General features: G+C 35.3%; 1 protein-coding gene across 17 annotated transcripts in view; it reads left to right on the top strand.

Annotated features, from left to right (window-relative positions):
- Atrx (ATRX chromatin remodeler) overlaps positions 1 to 14113 on the top strand; it is a 180666-nt gene that overhangs the window by 85131 nt on the left and 81422 nt on the right. For all 17 annotated transcript variants that reach the window (XM_015986247.3, XM_076562565.1, XM_042269321.2 and 14 more), the window contains 2 exons: positions 9749 to 9882; positions 10282 to 10455. In XM_015986247.3, coding sequence (XP_015841733.1) covers positions 9749 to 9882; positions 10282 to 10455 — 308 coding nt within the window. The remainder of the gene's footprint in view (positions 1 to 9748; positions 9883 to 10281; positions 10456 to 14113) is intronic.

The raw sequence follows: 14113 nt of genomic DNA on the forward strand, positions 1-14113 counted from the left end.
TTAAAGTATTTTTGTTATAGCTTATCAAAAATTAAATAACATTTTTACTTCTAAAATTCTCTGATTTTACCTCTCTGTAACTGACAACTATTTTATTGGAAAGTATCTTTAATTCTATCTTGTATTTGTGATTTAAAAAAAAATATAACTCTGCTGAGTACTTTGGAGAGGAATTGTTTTTATACTCATTTTAATGTGCTTTTATAAAATACACATTTATAACTTGTTTAATACCCACTATACCAAAGAAGCATTTTAATATACATAGGCTATGTACTGCTGCTTTCCCTGATGGGAATGTAAGTACCTCTTTGCACTGTTTTAGTACAGACTAAGTATTTTTAACATATTTGAACATGCACTAAGCAACCTTTAAAATTTTGTCTTCAGGTCATGATTAAATCTTGGCATTTTTTTTTCAATTTCATATTTTTGAACAAGATGTATCTTAATAGAGAGCATATTGTAATTGTAAATTTGTACACAATTATATAATTGTGTGTAAATTGTGTATAAATTTTATATGCTTTGCTTTTTTGGGTAGTATTGTAATTCATGTCCACTGTTGTTTATGAAGAGGTAAATAGTGTATTGTTTCAAATGCTTAATTTTGAATGCAATAAATTTATGTAAAACTTTTTCTTGTTCAAGCATTTAATTTAATAATGATGTATCTTTTATAATAGTTTATAAGACTTTGTTAGAATAAAGTTATATTGACTAGTTTGTAATCAAAGATATTTTCTCATTCCTGAAATTAAGGAAGTCAGTACTTTAAATTTCTAAAACACACATGCTTATATTTTGGTAAAACAATTGGTTTTATTTACTTTTTCTGTTTTAAAGCCATGGTAGTAAGAAAATAAAAATAAGGCTTTTGAGATCATTAAAAAGTCCCATTTCCAATATTTTACTGTAAATAAGTAACTTTCTGTTAGTTTAACATTTGAAAGTAACTGTGAGTTAGAATTGTCCTATCTGTAATTTTCTATTTAGTTGACCAGGTATAGTTTGATCGAAGCAGAAAGCTATCATTTTTCTGATTATTATTTTATTTTTTTATAAAAAAAATTAGTGATCTTAAATTTTGAAATTTATGCACCTGAGAATTTACCTCAGATTTTCCACCTTAGGCTTTACATACTTTAAAAAGATATTATAGTAATGCCAAATGCATTGTTGGTTTGTGTGTGTATGTGTGGGGAGACAGAGTCTCACTATATAGCCCAGGCTGGAACTGCTATAGTTCTTCCTGCCTCTGCTACCGAAATGCTGGGATTAAAGGTGTGTGCTGCCTACCATGTCCCACTGCTTGGCAGACTTGGCAGAGTTTTTGAAATTATAGTTTATTTCAGTTACCTGTAAGGTTTCTTTTGCCTTTTAAATACTTAGTTTTTTGTTGTTTTTTTGAGACAGGTTTCTTTGTGTAACAGCTCTGGCTATCCTGGAACCTGCTTTGTAGACCAGGCTGGCCTTGAACTCACTGAGATCCACCTGCCTCTGCCTCCCAAGTGCTAACATTAAAGGCATATACCACTACCACCTGGGTTTAGTTTAGTTTAAAATTGGTTCTTGCTTTGAAAAGACATGTTATGTAATTGATAAAAGTTTTGGTTTACCATTTACAGTCAAAATTCTTGGGAGCAAAAGTCTTTCAGATTTTGGAGTTTTTAAGATGCTATACTTATTAAGACTTTACCATTTAAATATCTGAGGTCTATAAATCCAAAGGATTTCAGAGCATATCAAACTCTTGGGATTAGGAATGTTCAGTGTATGCATACATTGTAATACCTTTATGTTTTCGGTGTGACTGGGGACTTCTTGACCAAATATTTTCTCATTGTATGGTTTTGTTTTGTTTTTATTTTTGTTTTTGTTTTTCAAGACAGATTTTCTCTGTAGTTTTGGTGCCTGTCCTGGGTCTTGCTCTGTAGAGCAGGCTGGCCTCAAACTCACAGAGATCTGCCTATGTCTGCCTCCTGAGTGCTGGGATCAAAGGCGTGTGCTACCACCACCCGGCTCATTGTATGTATTTTAAAACTTAATGCCCTCAGTGGGCCTCAATAATAGATTATTAGTGTTTGTTCATCATATTAGTACATACAAACAAGCACATAACATTCTTTATTGTTGAAGAAGGTGTACATGGTTTTAGTAATATTGTACTTTTTTCTCAGAATTTCTCTGGATGGCACTAAATTATGTTTTTCATAAATGCAAACTTTGATGTGGAGACTGTTGAAGTTTTTGCTACACTTGGAGAGTGGGACTCTTGTATCATTTGACAATAAGTTTTTGCCTTTCAAACTAGGAAATATACAAAATTTTTTTTTGCTGCCCTGTTGGCATGATATGGATATTCTATTAATGAAGGCTTTGGACTGTTAATACAGATTAAATACTTGGGACGAGGCTAATGATTCCTGGATATTGATTATCATATAATGAAGCCATTTGATGGTTACTTACCTGATTCTGGTAGAATTAGTGAAACAAGTCCCTTAATACAACTTTCATTTGAAGTACATTTCCAGATGACCTCTTTATTTAGTCTTTTTACAAATTTGTGAACTCTAGAATTTTTCATGTGACTTTTTTATTTTATTGGGTCTCACTTGGTTAGTAAAATTATTTTGAATCTTTATTGTGCTTAAAAAACAGCATTTGAAGTAAAGAAGTTTGTTTCTCTTTCTTTTTGAGTTAAATGTTGTAGGTATTTAGCAGTTTTGAGAGTTCTTTTCAGTGACTTGGTTGATACCGTCCTGGTGAGTATAGTCAATTAAGTCACCAGCTGATGAGGAAAACTGGATGCAAGGATCACCAATGTGATTTTATTTTTATTTACTAGATGTCTCATCAAAGAAAGAAATACAGTTAGTATTGATGACCTTTCTCCTTCTGTGGGTAGGGCTTAGACATTAGACTAAATATCCTTTCTTGTTCTCTGTTCTTTGGTGATATTAGGACTTGGAGTGAATGAGAAATAGTTTGCCAGAGGAAAAAAGTTTGTAATTTAGTGTTAGCAAATGTAAGTCATTTTTCTGACCTGATATATCCTTTGTTTTTATCTTTGATATTTTTAATTTATGATTTTAATTTAATTCTGTTTTCAGTATGAGAATGTTGAATAATAAAGACTGAATTCTTTAATATGACTAAATGTCCTATATTGACGTTAATATATTTTTTCTTTGTAAAATTCCTCTAAAACTTAGATTTCTTTTGGGGGGGGGATTTTTTTTTGAGAAGGTTTCTCTGTGTAGCCTTGGTTGTCCTGTAACTGGATTTGTAGACCAGGTTGGCCTAAAACTTACAGAGATCCACCTGCTTCTGCCTCCAGAGTGCTGGGATTAAAGGCGTGCATACCATACCTAGTTGAAATACTCATTTTCTAATTCAATGTGGTATAAACAGAATAGCCCATGTATAAAGTATTAGTAACTATAGGTTATTTTGTGTTTTTAGACAGTTTTTGCAGACCTAGAACTCATTGTTTAGACCAGGCTGGCCTTGAACTTACAGATCTACCTTCCTCTGCTGTTGGAATGCAGGATAAAAGCCATGCACCATCACCTTGGGCTTCATTTTACACATCTTTTACTTTGCTTGTTTTGGTTAGTTAAGAATATTTTTTATATTAATGTTCCTGATACTCCCAGCAAAAACAGGGCTGCTTATTACTGATTACAGACGTTTTAGGTCATGTAGTTGAAGAAGTGATTGGATAGAACAGTTGTTTACCTTTTGATTATTTCCTGAATTCCTATGAATTCCTTCATTTGTGGGTATAGATCATCATGCCTTAGTTACCTTTTTGATAGAAAACTTCACATCAAGGAACTTTGAACTTGCCTTAAAATAATATATTGTATAAAATTTGAAAATAATAACCATGAAATTTTTTATTTAAAACATTTTAATTTTAATCACTGAAGTAAATGACGTTGATTAAAATAATGCCTTATGGGGTTGGGGATTTAGCTCAGTGGTAGAGTGCTTGCCTAGCAAGCACAAGGTCCTGGGTTCGATCCTCAGCTTCCAAAAAAAATGTCTTATACTCTGCTGGAAGGATATGTATTCACCATTCTTTTCTCACTGAAAATAGTAAACATTCCTTAGCTTTCTGCCCTTGAATTGTTTTTACAAAGAAACTTGGAAAGTATAATGTGATGTTTTTGTGTTACATCTACTTAGAAACTATGTTGTCTAAATAAAAAGCATTTAATCCAATGATTTTATTTTTAAATATATAGTCTATTGTTATCCTTTATGCAGAATGTAGAAAAACAATTCTTAATAAATTTTGTTAATTTCATATAGGGATAAACAATACGTTATCCTTTCAAAAATATAATTTTAGGGTTGGGGAGATGGCTCAGTGGTTAAGAGCACTGACTACTCTTCCAGAGAACACTGTTTCAATTCCCAGCACCCACAAGGCAGCTCACTACTGTCTGTAACTCCAGTTCCTGGGGACCCAACATCCATGGCAAAATGCTAATGTACATGAAATAAGAATAAATAAAATTCAAATGCATATACATATATATATATATATATATATATATATATAATTTTAGTTTGAGAGTTTCCTTATACCTGGTTTTAGAGCCTCTTAAATAATAAAATAGTAGTTGTAAGATGTATTACCTGATGTTAGAGATAAAAACATACTGGCATGTAGATGTTTAGTGCTCTTCTTAAGAAAAAAAATCAAAACTTCGATTTTTTATGTGTAAAAGACATAAAAATTGAATGTCTGTGAAATGCATATATATATGCATATATATATACACATATGTGTGTGTGTTTTTGTAACACACACACACACACACACACACACACACACACACACACACACACACACACTTGTCTTTTTGAATGATTTTGTGTTTGTCCAGGCACACATTAGCACAGATGTAGTTAATACATCAAGAGTATTCCCTTGGCACACTAATGCTGATTGGGATGTAGGATCTTAGTCTCTCCTTTTGGCTTTGTTTATTAGTTATGTCATTTGTTGTCTCTTACTGGGATGTAGGTTCCTGACTTCTGGCTCTAACATTTTGTGTTACTTTTGTTATGGCTTTTTCTAAAGTGCTCTGGTGCAGGAGATGTGTCCTGATGGTAGTTCCTTATAAAGAAATTCACTGTTTTGAATTTATTTGCATACCAGCAAGAGGCAGTTTCCTTTGCTTTCCTGTTTGAGCACTTTAATGAAGCATTATTACTCATTTCTTTTCCAGATAGGACCACGATTTCTAACAGCTTTTTTGCCTTTCTATTTTTGTTTTTCTGATTGCTTGTTTATGTTTTCAGGCCAGTTTCCTATTTTCGTTTTCTTTCTTTTAGTAGATGAGGTGTAGTAAAGCATTATCTTAGTATTCACTGTGCAATTGAGAAGACTTAGTTTCTATGGATTTGGGGGTCCTATTCTCTCATGCATCAGCCTGATCATTGTTGGTGGGGTTTTACCTTCCCTCCCATATTGTTTTGCTTTTTCCCCTTTCCCTTCCCTCCCTTTCAGGAAAATGGAATCTCTTATTACCTTAGGCTCTGCCCATGTTTGCTGCCACAGAGTGGTACAGCCTGTGCCTGTAATGCTTCTGATAAGAGTCCTGACTGTTTTGGATGCTCAACCTGTCCCAAGATATAATTTTGATCATTGAGATTCCAGGGGCATTCCTTGTTGCCTGGATGAGTTTCCCAGAAACATCCTGGAAAGCCTCAAGAAAGGAAACTTCAGAGCAAACAGAATCAACTAGGGATTATGACTATACATCCATCACATGCGTATGCATGGGTCCAGCCGAGGCCTCCAAATGATGCTTTGCCAGCCTCAGCTGGTTCTCAAGTGATGATGTCTTTGAAGTCTCTGTGGCCTGTGACTCCAGAGTTAAGGTACTGGAGTTTCCCTTTAAAGTGTCTCACAGCGGGCTTTGTAGGTGGGACACATCTCACCTCAGCATGCTTGCTGAGGATGAAGGTTGGCCTCAGCCCTTTGGTCCTTTAAATTATAATTTTGGGATGTAGCAGGATATAGTTTAGGTTAGGATTATAGCAGTCATTTGATATATCAGTCTTGAACCGTAAGTCATTATTGATTTTGCTTTTTAAACTAATTTTTATTTATGTGTGACTCTGTGTGTGGGTATATGCACATGAATGCAGGTGCCCACAGAGGCCAGGGATGTTGATTGCCCCTGGTGCTGGAGTTACAGATAGTTTTGAGCCTCCTGATGATGCTGGTGCTTGGAATTAAACTCCTGTCCTAGGTGGAAGAGCAGTATGTGTGCTTAACCTTTTTAACACCTCCCCAGTTCCCCATCAACTATGATTTGTGTGGTATGATGAACTTTATTAGTATCCTTGGCTATAAGTAAGACTTTACTTTGGTAAAATAATGTTAAAGTGCAGTTTTAAAACTTGTTAGTCTTATAAAACTTGAGGAGTCTCCACTACTCTATTGAACTAGTGATTTGGGAGAAAAATGACCATTCTCTGAAGTTTGTGGTTCATCTGCTTCTAAAGTGACCATAATTGTTTCCCTTATTATAGCATTACTGAAGGTTGTTGGCAAGTTGTAATTCTTTAATGTGTAGCTCTGATGTCATTTTCTGTGATTTATTGTATAATTTATTACTTAATATATTGTATCATCATTTACATTAATATTCCTTAGTTATTTGACAATCTAGAATCTTGAATAAATTAGGTAGATTTATATTTAGACATAGTCTTAAGAATCTAGAATTTAGGGGCTGGAGAGATGGCTCAGAGGTTAAGAGCACTGGCTGCTATTCCAGAGGTCCTGAGTTCAATTCCCAGCAACCACAAGATGGCTCACAACCATCTGCAATGAGATTTGGTGCCCTCTTCTGGCCTGCAGGGATACATGCAGACAGAACACTGTATACATAATAAATAAAAAAAACCTTTAAAAAAAAAAAGAATCTAGAATTTGAAAGAGGAAAAATTATGTGGTTGCTTACAATTAAGAAGGTTTTTAAGAATTAAGAATAGTTAGCATGAACTTTTAAGGCCTTTTGAATTTGTGGTCACAAACTAAAGTCAGGTTATTCCATTGACATTTAGAATAAGTAGATTTAGAAATGTGTTGTCTTACCCAAATGATTTTTATAAATCTTCTTGTAGCTTCTAGGGAAATAGTTTTCTGGGTCTAATCTAATATGCAACAACACTTCATGTACAGGTTTTATACACATAGAAACATTTATAAACAATACATTACGTAGTTTAACTTGAGAAACATTTTCCTAGTTGATGAGAAGTACTGATATTGTATGTATTTAGGATGATTTTAGAAAAATTTTTCTGTAAAGATCTTTTCAGCTTTAAAAAACTTCCTTTATTCGGTAGTGGTTTACTAATTTGAGGAAGATATACTGGATACTCTTTATTTTATAAATTGATGGGAGGGCTGGAAAGATGGCTCAGAGGTTGAGAGCACTGGCTGCTCTTCCAGAGGTCCAGAGTTCAATTCCCAGCAACCACATGGTGGCTCACAACCATCTGTAATGAGATCTGGTGCCCTCTTCTGGCCTGCAGACATACATGTAGACAGAACACTGTATATGCAATAAATAAAATCTTAAAAAAAAAACTGATGAGAGTAAATGATATTTGTTATTTTTTTTCTTGGCATGATAAAATATTGCAACCCTTAATTAGTCTACTGTTTGTAAAATGTTTCCTATATGTATTATAAGCCAGAACCACTGACCTACATGTAAAAGAGTGAGCTTGCTTCCTCAACTTTATTGAGTTAATATGAGGTGATTTAATTAATCTATACTTAATTGAAATAAAATCAGAGCAGAAACAACCAAAAAATACAGTCATCCATGCCTTCCTTCATCTACTGATTTTCTGTTACGTCTTCAGATCCATCTGTGTGAAGGACTTAGGACAAAATGGCATATAATAGACATTTATGAAGAGATTGCCTATTTTGCTTCAGCCTAGTAGGTGTGTTTGCTCTGCGTCTTTGAATGTAAGGGGCAGTAAACATATCTGTCAGAATTGAGGCCTTAATTAACAGCTATTACTACTTCTTACTATAGAGTGAATTCTTGATTGATTGAAATGAAACTGAATGCTAAGCAAGGTAAAGAATGGTTTCAAATCAGGAAACAGCTGAGGTGGAGGTGGCCAGGTCTGGTGGCGTACACCTTTAATCCCAGTACTTGGGAGGCAGAGGCAGTCTTCTGTGAGGTCAAGGCCACCTCTGGTTGTAGAGTGATAGCCTGTCTCCAAAAACCAAAGAAACAAAACCCAAAGGTTCTATAGTTTCAACAATACCATCTTCACTGAATTTGTCAGTCTTGATTGCTGAATGGATGTTTATCTTATAAACTTTAAATCCTGACAAGCTCTTAGGACCTTGCCACCTTCTTTGTGAGCCATTCTATAAGGTTTTTTTTCATTAATTACTTTGATTTATGAGTTTATGGCAAAAGGATACCTAGAATAATCCATGATGATGCCTTGTACAAAAACTTCATTATTGCTTTTATTTTACACTTTCAGATAATTTTTTTTTAATTTTTATTTTTTTTCCATCACAGGCAATTTATTTTGTTCTATTCATTCACAGTTAATACAGAAAATACCTGGAAACATTTCCATATAACGTTTGACACAGAAATCATCAAATAGAAGTATACAATGTTGAAAGGAGGCAGTACATTTATAATTGATAACCCCAAATGTATTTATAAATTAGAAATGGAAAGATCTACAAATGAAATTATGAAGGTTCACCAAAGTCATTTAATCTGTCAGTTTCTCATTCATTTTTATGTCTTAATATTCTATTGTATGAATAAGCCACATTTTATTTCTCTCCAGTATTTGATAGCTATTTGAGTTGTTTTAACTTTTTTACTATTAGCAACACACTGCTGTAAACTTTCATGTACATGTTTCAGATAATTTTCTTTAGTGCAAATTTGGAAATTTCCTAGGAGTATATTTTCAGGATATTAGTAAAAGGTGTGTTTTCCTTAAGTAGTTAATTTTTCTATTAGCAAATTTGTCTTGAGAAGCATCTTGAGAAATTGTATATGCCAAGCTATTGTACTATATTTTTCCTGAACTTAAAATTCATTTTTGATAATTTGTGTTCTTTCACCATGTAATAAGTAGCACTGATGTCCCTTCTCTGCCCCAGCTTGACTATTACTAATGGTTGCTTCAATACTTCATATTTGTGGTGTTGCTTTGGTTAACCTTTTTAGGATGTAAAATGAAATTAAGGTTCAAATGCAGTATCCGGTAGTTGGAAGTGTTATCTAGAGTGGCTCGTTATATATTGCTTTTCTGGGAATTTGTTCTCCTGTGGAATAAAACCTCTTCTGTGGAGATTTCTCTCTGACTTCCGTTGTCTGGATAAGTGCATTTTACTGTTGTTAGCCTAGTTCACATAATAGTTACTAGAAGATGGCAGCATCAACTATTAATTGGTCAAAATAATTACTAGACGATATCCCTGAGAGGTTTCAGTATATTAAAGAATTGTATGGAGTTGAGGAATGATCAGTACAGTGAACATTTTCAAGTGGTCATTGAGAACTTTTGTTAAAATATAGTTTTTGTCAGACTCACACTTGTAATATAAAGTCTGTTTGGCACTGTTTATTCTTATTTTGAAACAATTTTTTTTAATTTGGTATACTTCACCCCCCCAATACAGCTTTTTATTTTTATTTTTTTTACTCTAAAGAATTGCCAAGAAGATGCTTTTAGAAGAAATTAAAGCCAACCTTTCCTCTGATGAGGATGGGTCTTCAGATGATGAACCAGAAGGAGAGAGAAAAAGAATTGGAAAACAAGGTGAAGAAACCCCAGGAGATGAGGGTGAGCTCTCCAAAGATGTTTCATTCCTTAGCCATTTTGTCTCAGTCAATGCTTTGAGCTTTTAAAAGATGTTTACAACTTTATCATCATGGTTCATTTGCATGCCTTATAATAATTGTGGCAGTTATGCTAGTTGTTTCACTTATTGTCAATAAATAAGTAAACCAAATATTTTATACTTTAAAATGATACACATTGCTGATGGTTAGTCCATATTCAGTAACTGAGGCCAATGAGTGATCACCCATTATCACCAATGATACTAAGGTGGACAGCTCATTGATACTAAGGAGCCTTTCCATAAATTATCGTAATAGTGAATAGACAATAGTTTTTAAAAAAAATTAAAAGAACGTCTGTTGAAGAGGGCTTTATTAATATATTTTCTTTATTTAATAGCCCCAAATCAAGTCAATTCTGAGTCAGATTCAGATTCTGAAGAATCGAAGAAGCCAAGATACAGACATAGACTTTTGAGGTACAAACTGACTGAGAGTGATGGAGAATCTGGAGAAGAAAAAAAGACAAAGTCTAAAGAACACAAAGAAGCCAAAGGAAGAAATAGAAGGAAGGGTAAGACATTTTTCTTTTGAATGTAAAGAAAACACTGGTTTTGTGAATAAGTTTTGTGAATAGTATTGAAATTTGAGCATATCTGTTCAGACACTTAATCTCCTAACAGAGTATCTGTACATATCTGATCTCATGTTTGGTCCTAGTGCATTACTAGGAAACTGACAGTTTTGCCATTAACGGTCTCTTAGTTTTGGAATTCATCTTCTCTTTTACATTCAAAACCAGGGGTATCTTAAGGTTTCTAATGCTGTGGTAAATACCATGACCAAAACCCAGTTGGGAAGGGAAGTTTATTTCATCTTAGAACTCTCAGGTCACTTCCATCACGGCTGGAAACTGGTCAGTGCAGAGGCCATAGAGAAATGCTGCTTACTGACTTAGTACTCAAGGCTTGCTCATTCTGCTTTACAACGGGATCACCAGCCCAGGGCTGCACCTGCCGCCAATATACATCAATCACTAATCAAGAAAATGCCGAACAACAGCTAAAGCAGCTGTGCACACAATCCCAGTATCCTGGAGAGTTCAAGGCCAGCCTGTTTATTGAGCCCCTGTCTCAAAAAACATAGAGAACGGATTCCAACATTCTGCCTGAGGCCAACTCAGGGCCCAGCCGCCAATCTTTGGAAACCCAACAACTTGGAGGTATTGGTGAGATTGCCCTACTGAACAACCTGCTCAGCTGAGATCCATTTGGCAGAGGTTTCAGAAGCCTGCAGTCTGCAGTCTGAGGAAACAAGATCAGCTGAGGAGTTGACGAATGAGCAAAATGAGAGCTGAGAACACAAAAGAAGGCGCTGTCCAGCCACCGAACCAGATCACCAGAATCATAAGTATACACTACACCGACTGGGAACAAGTAAGCCCCCATCTCCAGACCATCAGACCAGGTCTCTAGCCCCTAGGCCCTACCCATTGGAGTCCCAGGGACCAGACAGCTACCTTTCCCTGCCCCCCCCCCAAAAAAACCCAAAAAAACAAAAAACCAACCCCTACAAACCCAACAACCACTGGAGCCATAAGCAGACCCTGCACCAATTGGGAACAACTGCTCCCTGAGACAGAACCTACTAGCACTGATTGGACTAAGCTGTTTTCCGGAGAAACAGATCTCAACAGCACCGATTTGACCAAGAACTCGTACTGGACCAAGACTAACAATTAGAACAAGAGAGGCGCCTTCAGACACAGTCAACGCCTATACTTAGCAGAGGAAGAGATGAGTAGACCCCACTGCAAAAATACAGGCAACAACATAAAGACCTATATGACAACATCAGAACCTAGCAATTATTCTACACCTGCAAGACCTGAACATACCAAAGGAGAAGCAGAAGAAATCAGTCCTAAAAATGACTTTAAGAAGATGATAGAGGCCCTTAAAGAGGAAAGGAAAAACTCCCTTAAAGAGGAAATAAAAAATTCCCTTAAAGAAATGGAAGAAAAAACAAAGAAAATATTGGAAGGAATCAAAGGAAGCCAAGAAAAAGTAATTAAACAGATGAAGGAAACATTTCAGGATTTGAAAATTGAAATTGTGACAATAAAGAAAACACAAACTGAGGGAATCCTGGAAATAGAAATTGTGACTAAACGAACAGGAACTACAGAAGCAAGCATAACTAACTGAATGCAAGAGATGGAATAGAGATTATGAAAGCTAGAAGGTCCTGGAAAAATGTTATGCAGACACTTAAAGACCACAGATGCCAACCCAGACTATTATACCCAGCAAAACTCTCAATCACCAAAGACAGAGTAAACAAAATATTCCATGATAAAACCAGATTTAAATAATACCTATCTACAAACCAGCCCTAGAGAAAGCACTAGAAGGAAAAATTCAACCTAAGGAAGTTAGATACACCCATGAAAACACAGGCAATAGATAGTCCCATACCAACTAATACCAAAGAAGGGAAACATACAACACTATCACCAACACCCCCCCCCCCCCCCGCAGGAATTAACAATCACTGGTCCTTAATATCCATCAATATCAATGGTCTCAACTCACCTATAAAAAGACACAGGGTAACAAAATGGATAAGAAAACAGGATCCATCCTGCTGCTGCATACAAGAAACACACTGTAACTTCAAAGACAGACACTACCTCTGAGTAAAGGGCTGGCAAAAGGCTTTCAAATCAAATGGACTTAAGAAGCAAGCTGGTGTACCTATCCTAATATCTAATAAAATAGACTTCAAACTACAATCATTTGAAAGAGATCGGGATGGACATTACATTTTTTTTTTTTTTTTTTTTTTTTTTGGTTTTTCGAGACAGGGTTTCTCTGTATAGCTTTGCGCCTTTCCTGGAACTCACTTGGTAGCCCAGGCTGGCCTCGAACTCACAGAGATCCGCCTGCCTCTGCCTCCCGAGTGCTGGGATTAAAGGCGTGCGCCACCACCGCCCGGCCGGACATTACATTTTTATCACAGGAAAAATCCACCAAGATGAAGTCTTGATTCTGAACATTTATGCCCCAAATACAAAGGCACCCACATTCATAAAAGAAACATTACTAAAGTGTAAATCACACATCAAACCCCACACACTAGTAGTGGGAGATTTTAACACACCACTCTCAACAAAAGACAGATCTACCAGAAACTTAACAAGGAAATAAAGGACTTAACAGATGTTATGACTCAAATGGACTTAATAGATATCTACAGAACATTTCATCCTAACACAAAAGAATATACCTTCTTCTTAGCACCCGATGAAACCTTCTCAAAAATTGCCCACATGCTTGGTCACAAAGCAAATCTCAACAGATACAAAAACATTGGAATAACCTCCTGTATTCTATCAGACCACCATGCCTTAAAGTTAGATTTCAACAACAACAAAAATTATAGAAAACCCACAAACTCATGGAAACTGAATAATGCCCACCTAAAACACCAGTGGGTCAAGGAAGAAATAAAGAGAGAAATTAAAGATTTCCTAGAATTCAATGAAAATGAAAGTACAACATACCCAAACTTATGGGACACTATGAAAACAATGCTAAGAGGAAAATCAAAGCACTAAATGCACATATAAAGAAGATGGACAAATCTCATACCAGTGACTTAACAGCACAACTGAAAGCTCTAGAACAAAAAGAAACAAACTCACCCACGAGAAATAGGCGCCAGGAAATAATCAAATTGAGAACTGAAATCAATGAAATAGAAAATGAGAACAATACAAAGAATCAATGCAACAAAGAGTTGGTTCTTTGAAAAAAACAATAAGATAGACAAACCCTTATCCAACGTAACCAAAAGGCAAAGAGAGAGCACCCAAACTAACAAATTCAGAAATGAGAAGGGAGACATAACAACAGACAACGAGGAAATCCAGAGAATCATCAGGTCATACTTCAAAAACCTGTACTCCACAAAATTGGAAAATCTGGAAGAAATGGACGATTTTCTGGATAGATATCACATACCAAAGTTAAGTCAAGACCAGATCAACTATTTAAATAGACCAATAACCCCTAAAGAAATAGAAACAGTCATTAAAAGTCTTCCAACCAAAAAAAGCCCAGGACCATATGGTTTCACTGCAGAATTCTACCAGATTTTCAAAGAAGAACTAATTCCAATACTCTTCAAATTGTTCTACACAATAGAAACAGAAGGAACATTACCAAACT

The sequence above is a fragment of the Peromyscus maniculatus genome, chromosome X (genome assembly GCF_049852395.1).
Source record: "Peromyscus maniculatus bairdii isolate BWxNUB_F1_BW_parent chromosome X, HU_Pman_BW_mat_3.1, whole genome shotgun sequence".
NCBI lineage: Eukaryota > Metazoa > Chordata > Mammalia > Rodentia > Cricetidae > Peromyscus > Peromyscus maniculatus.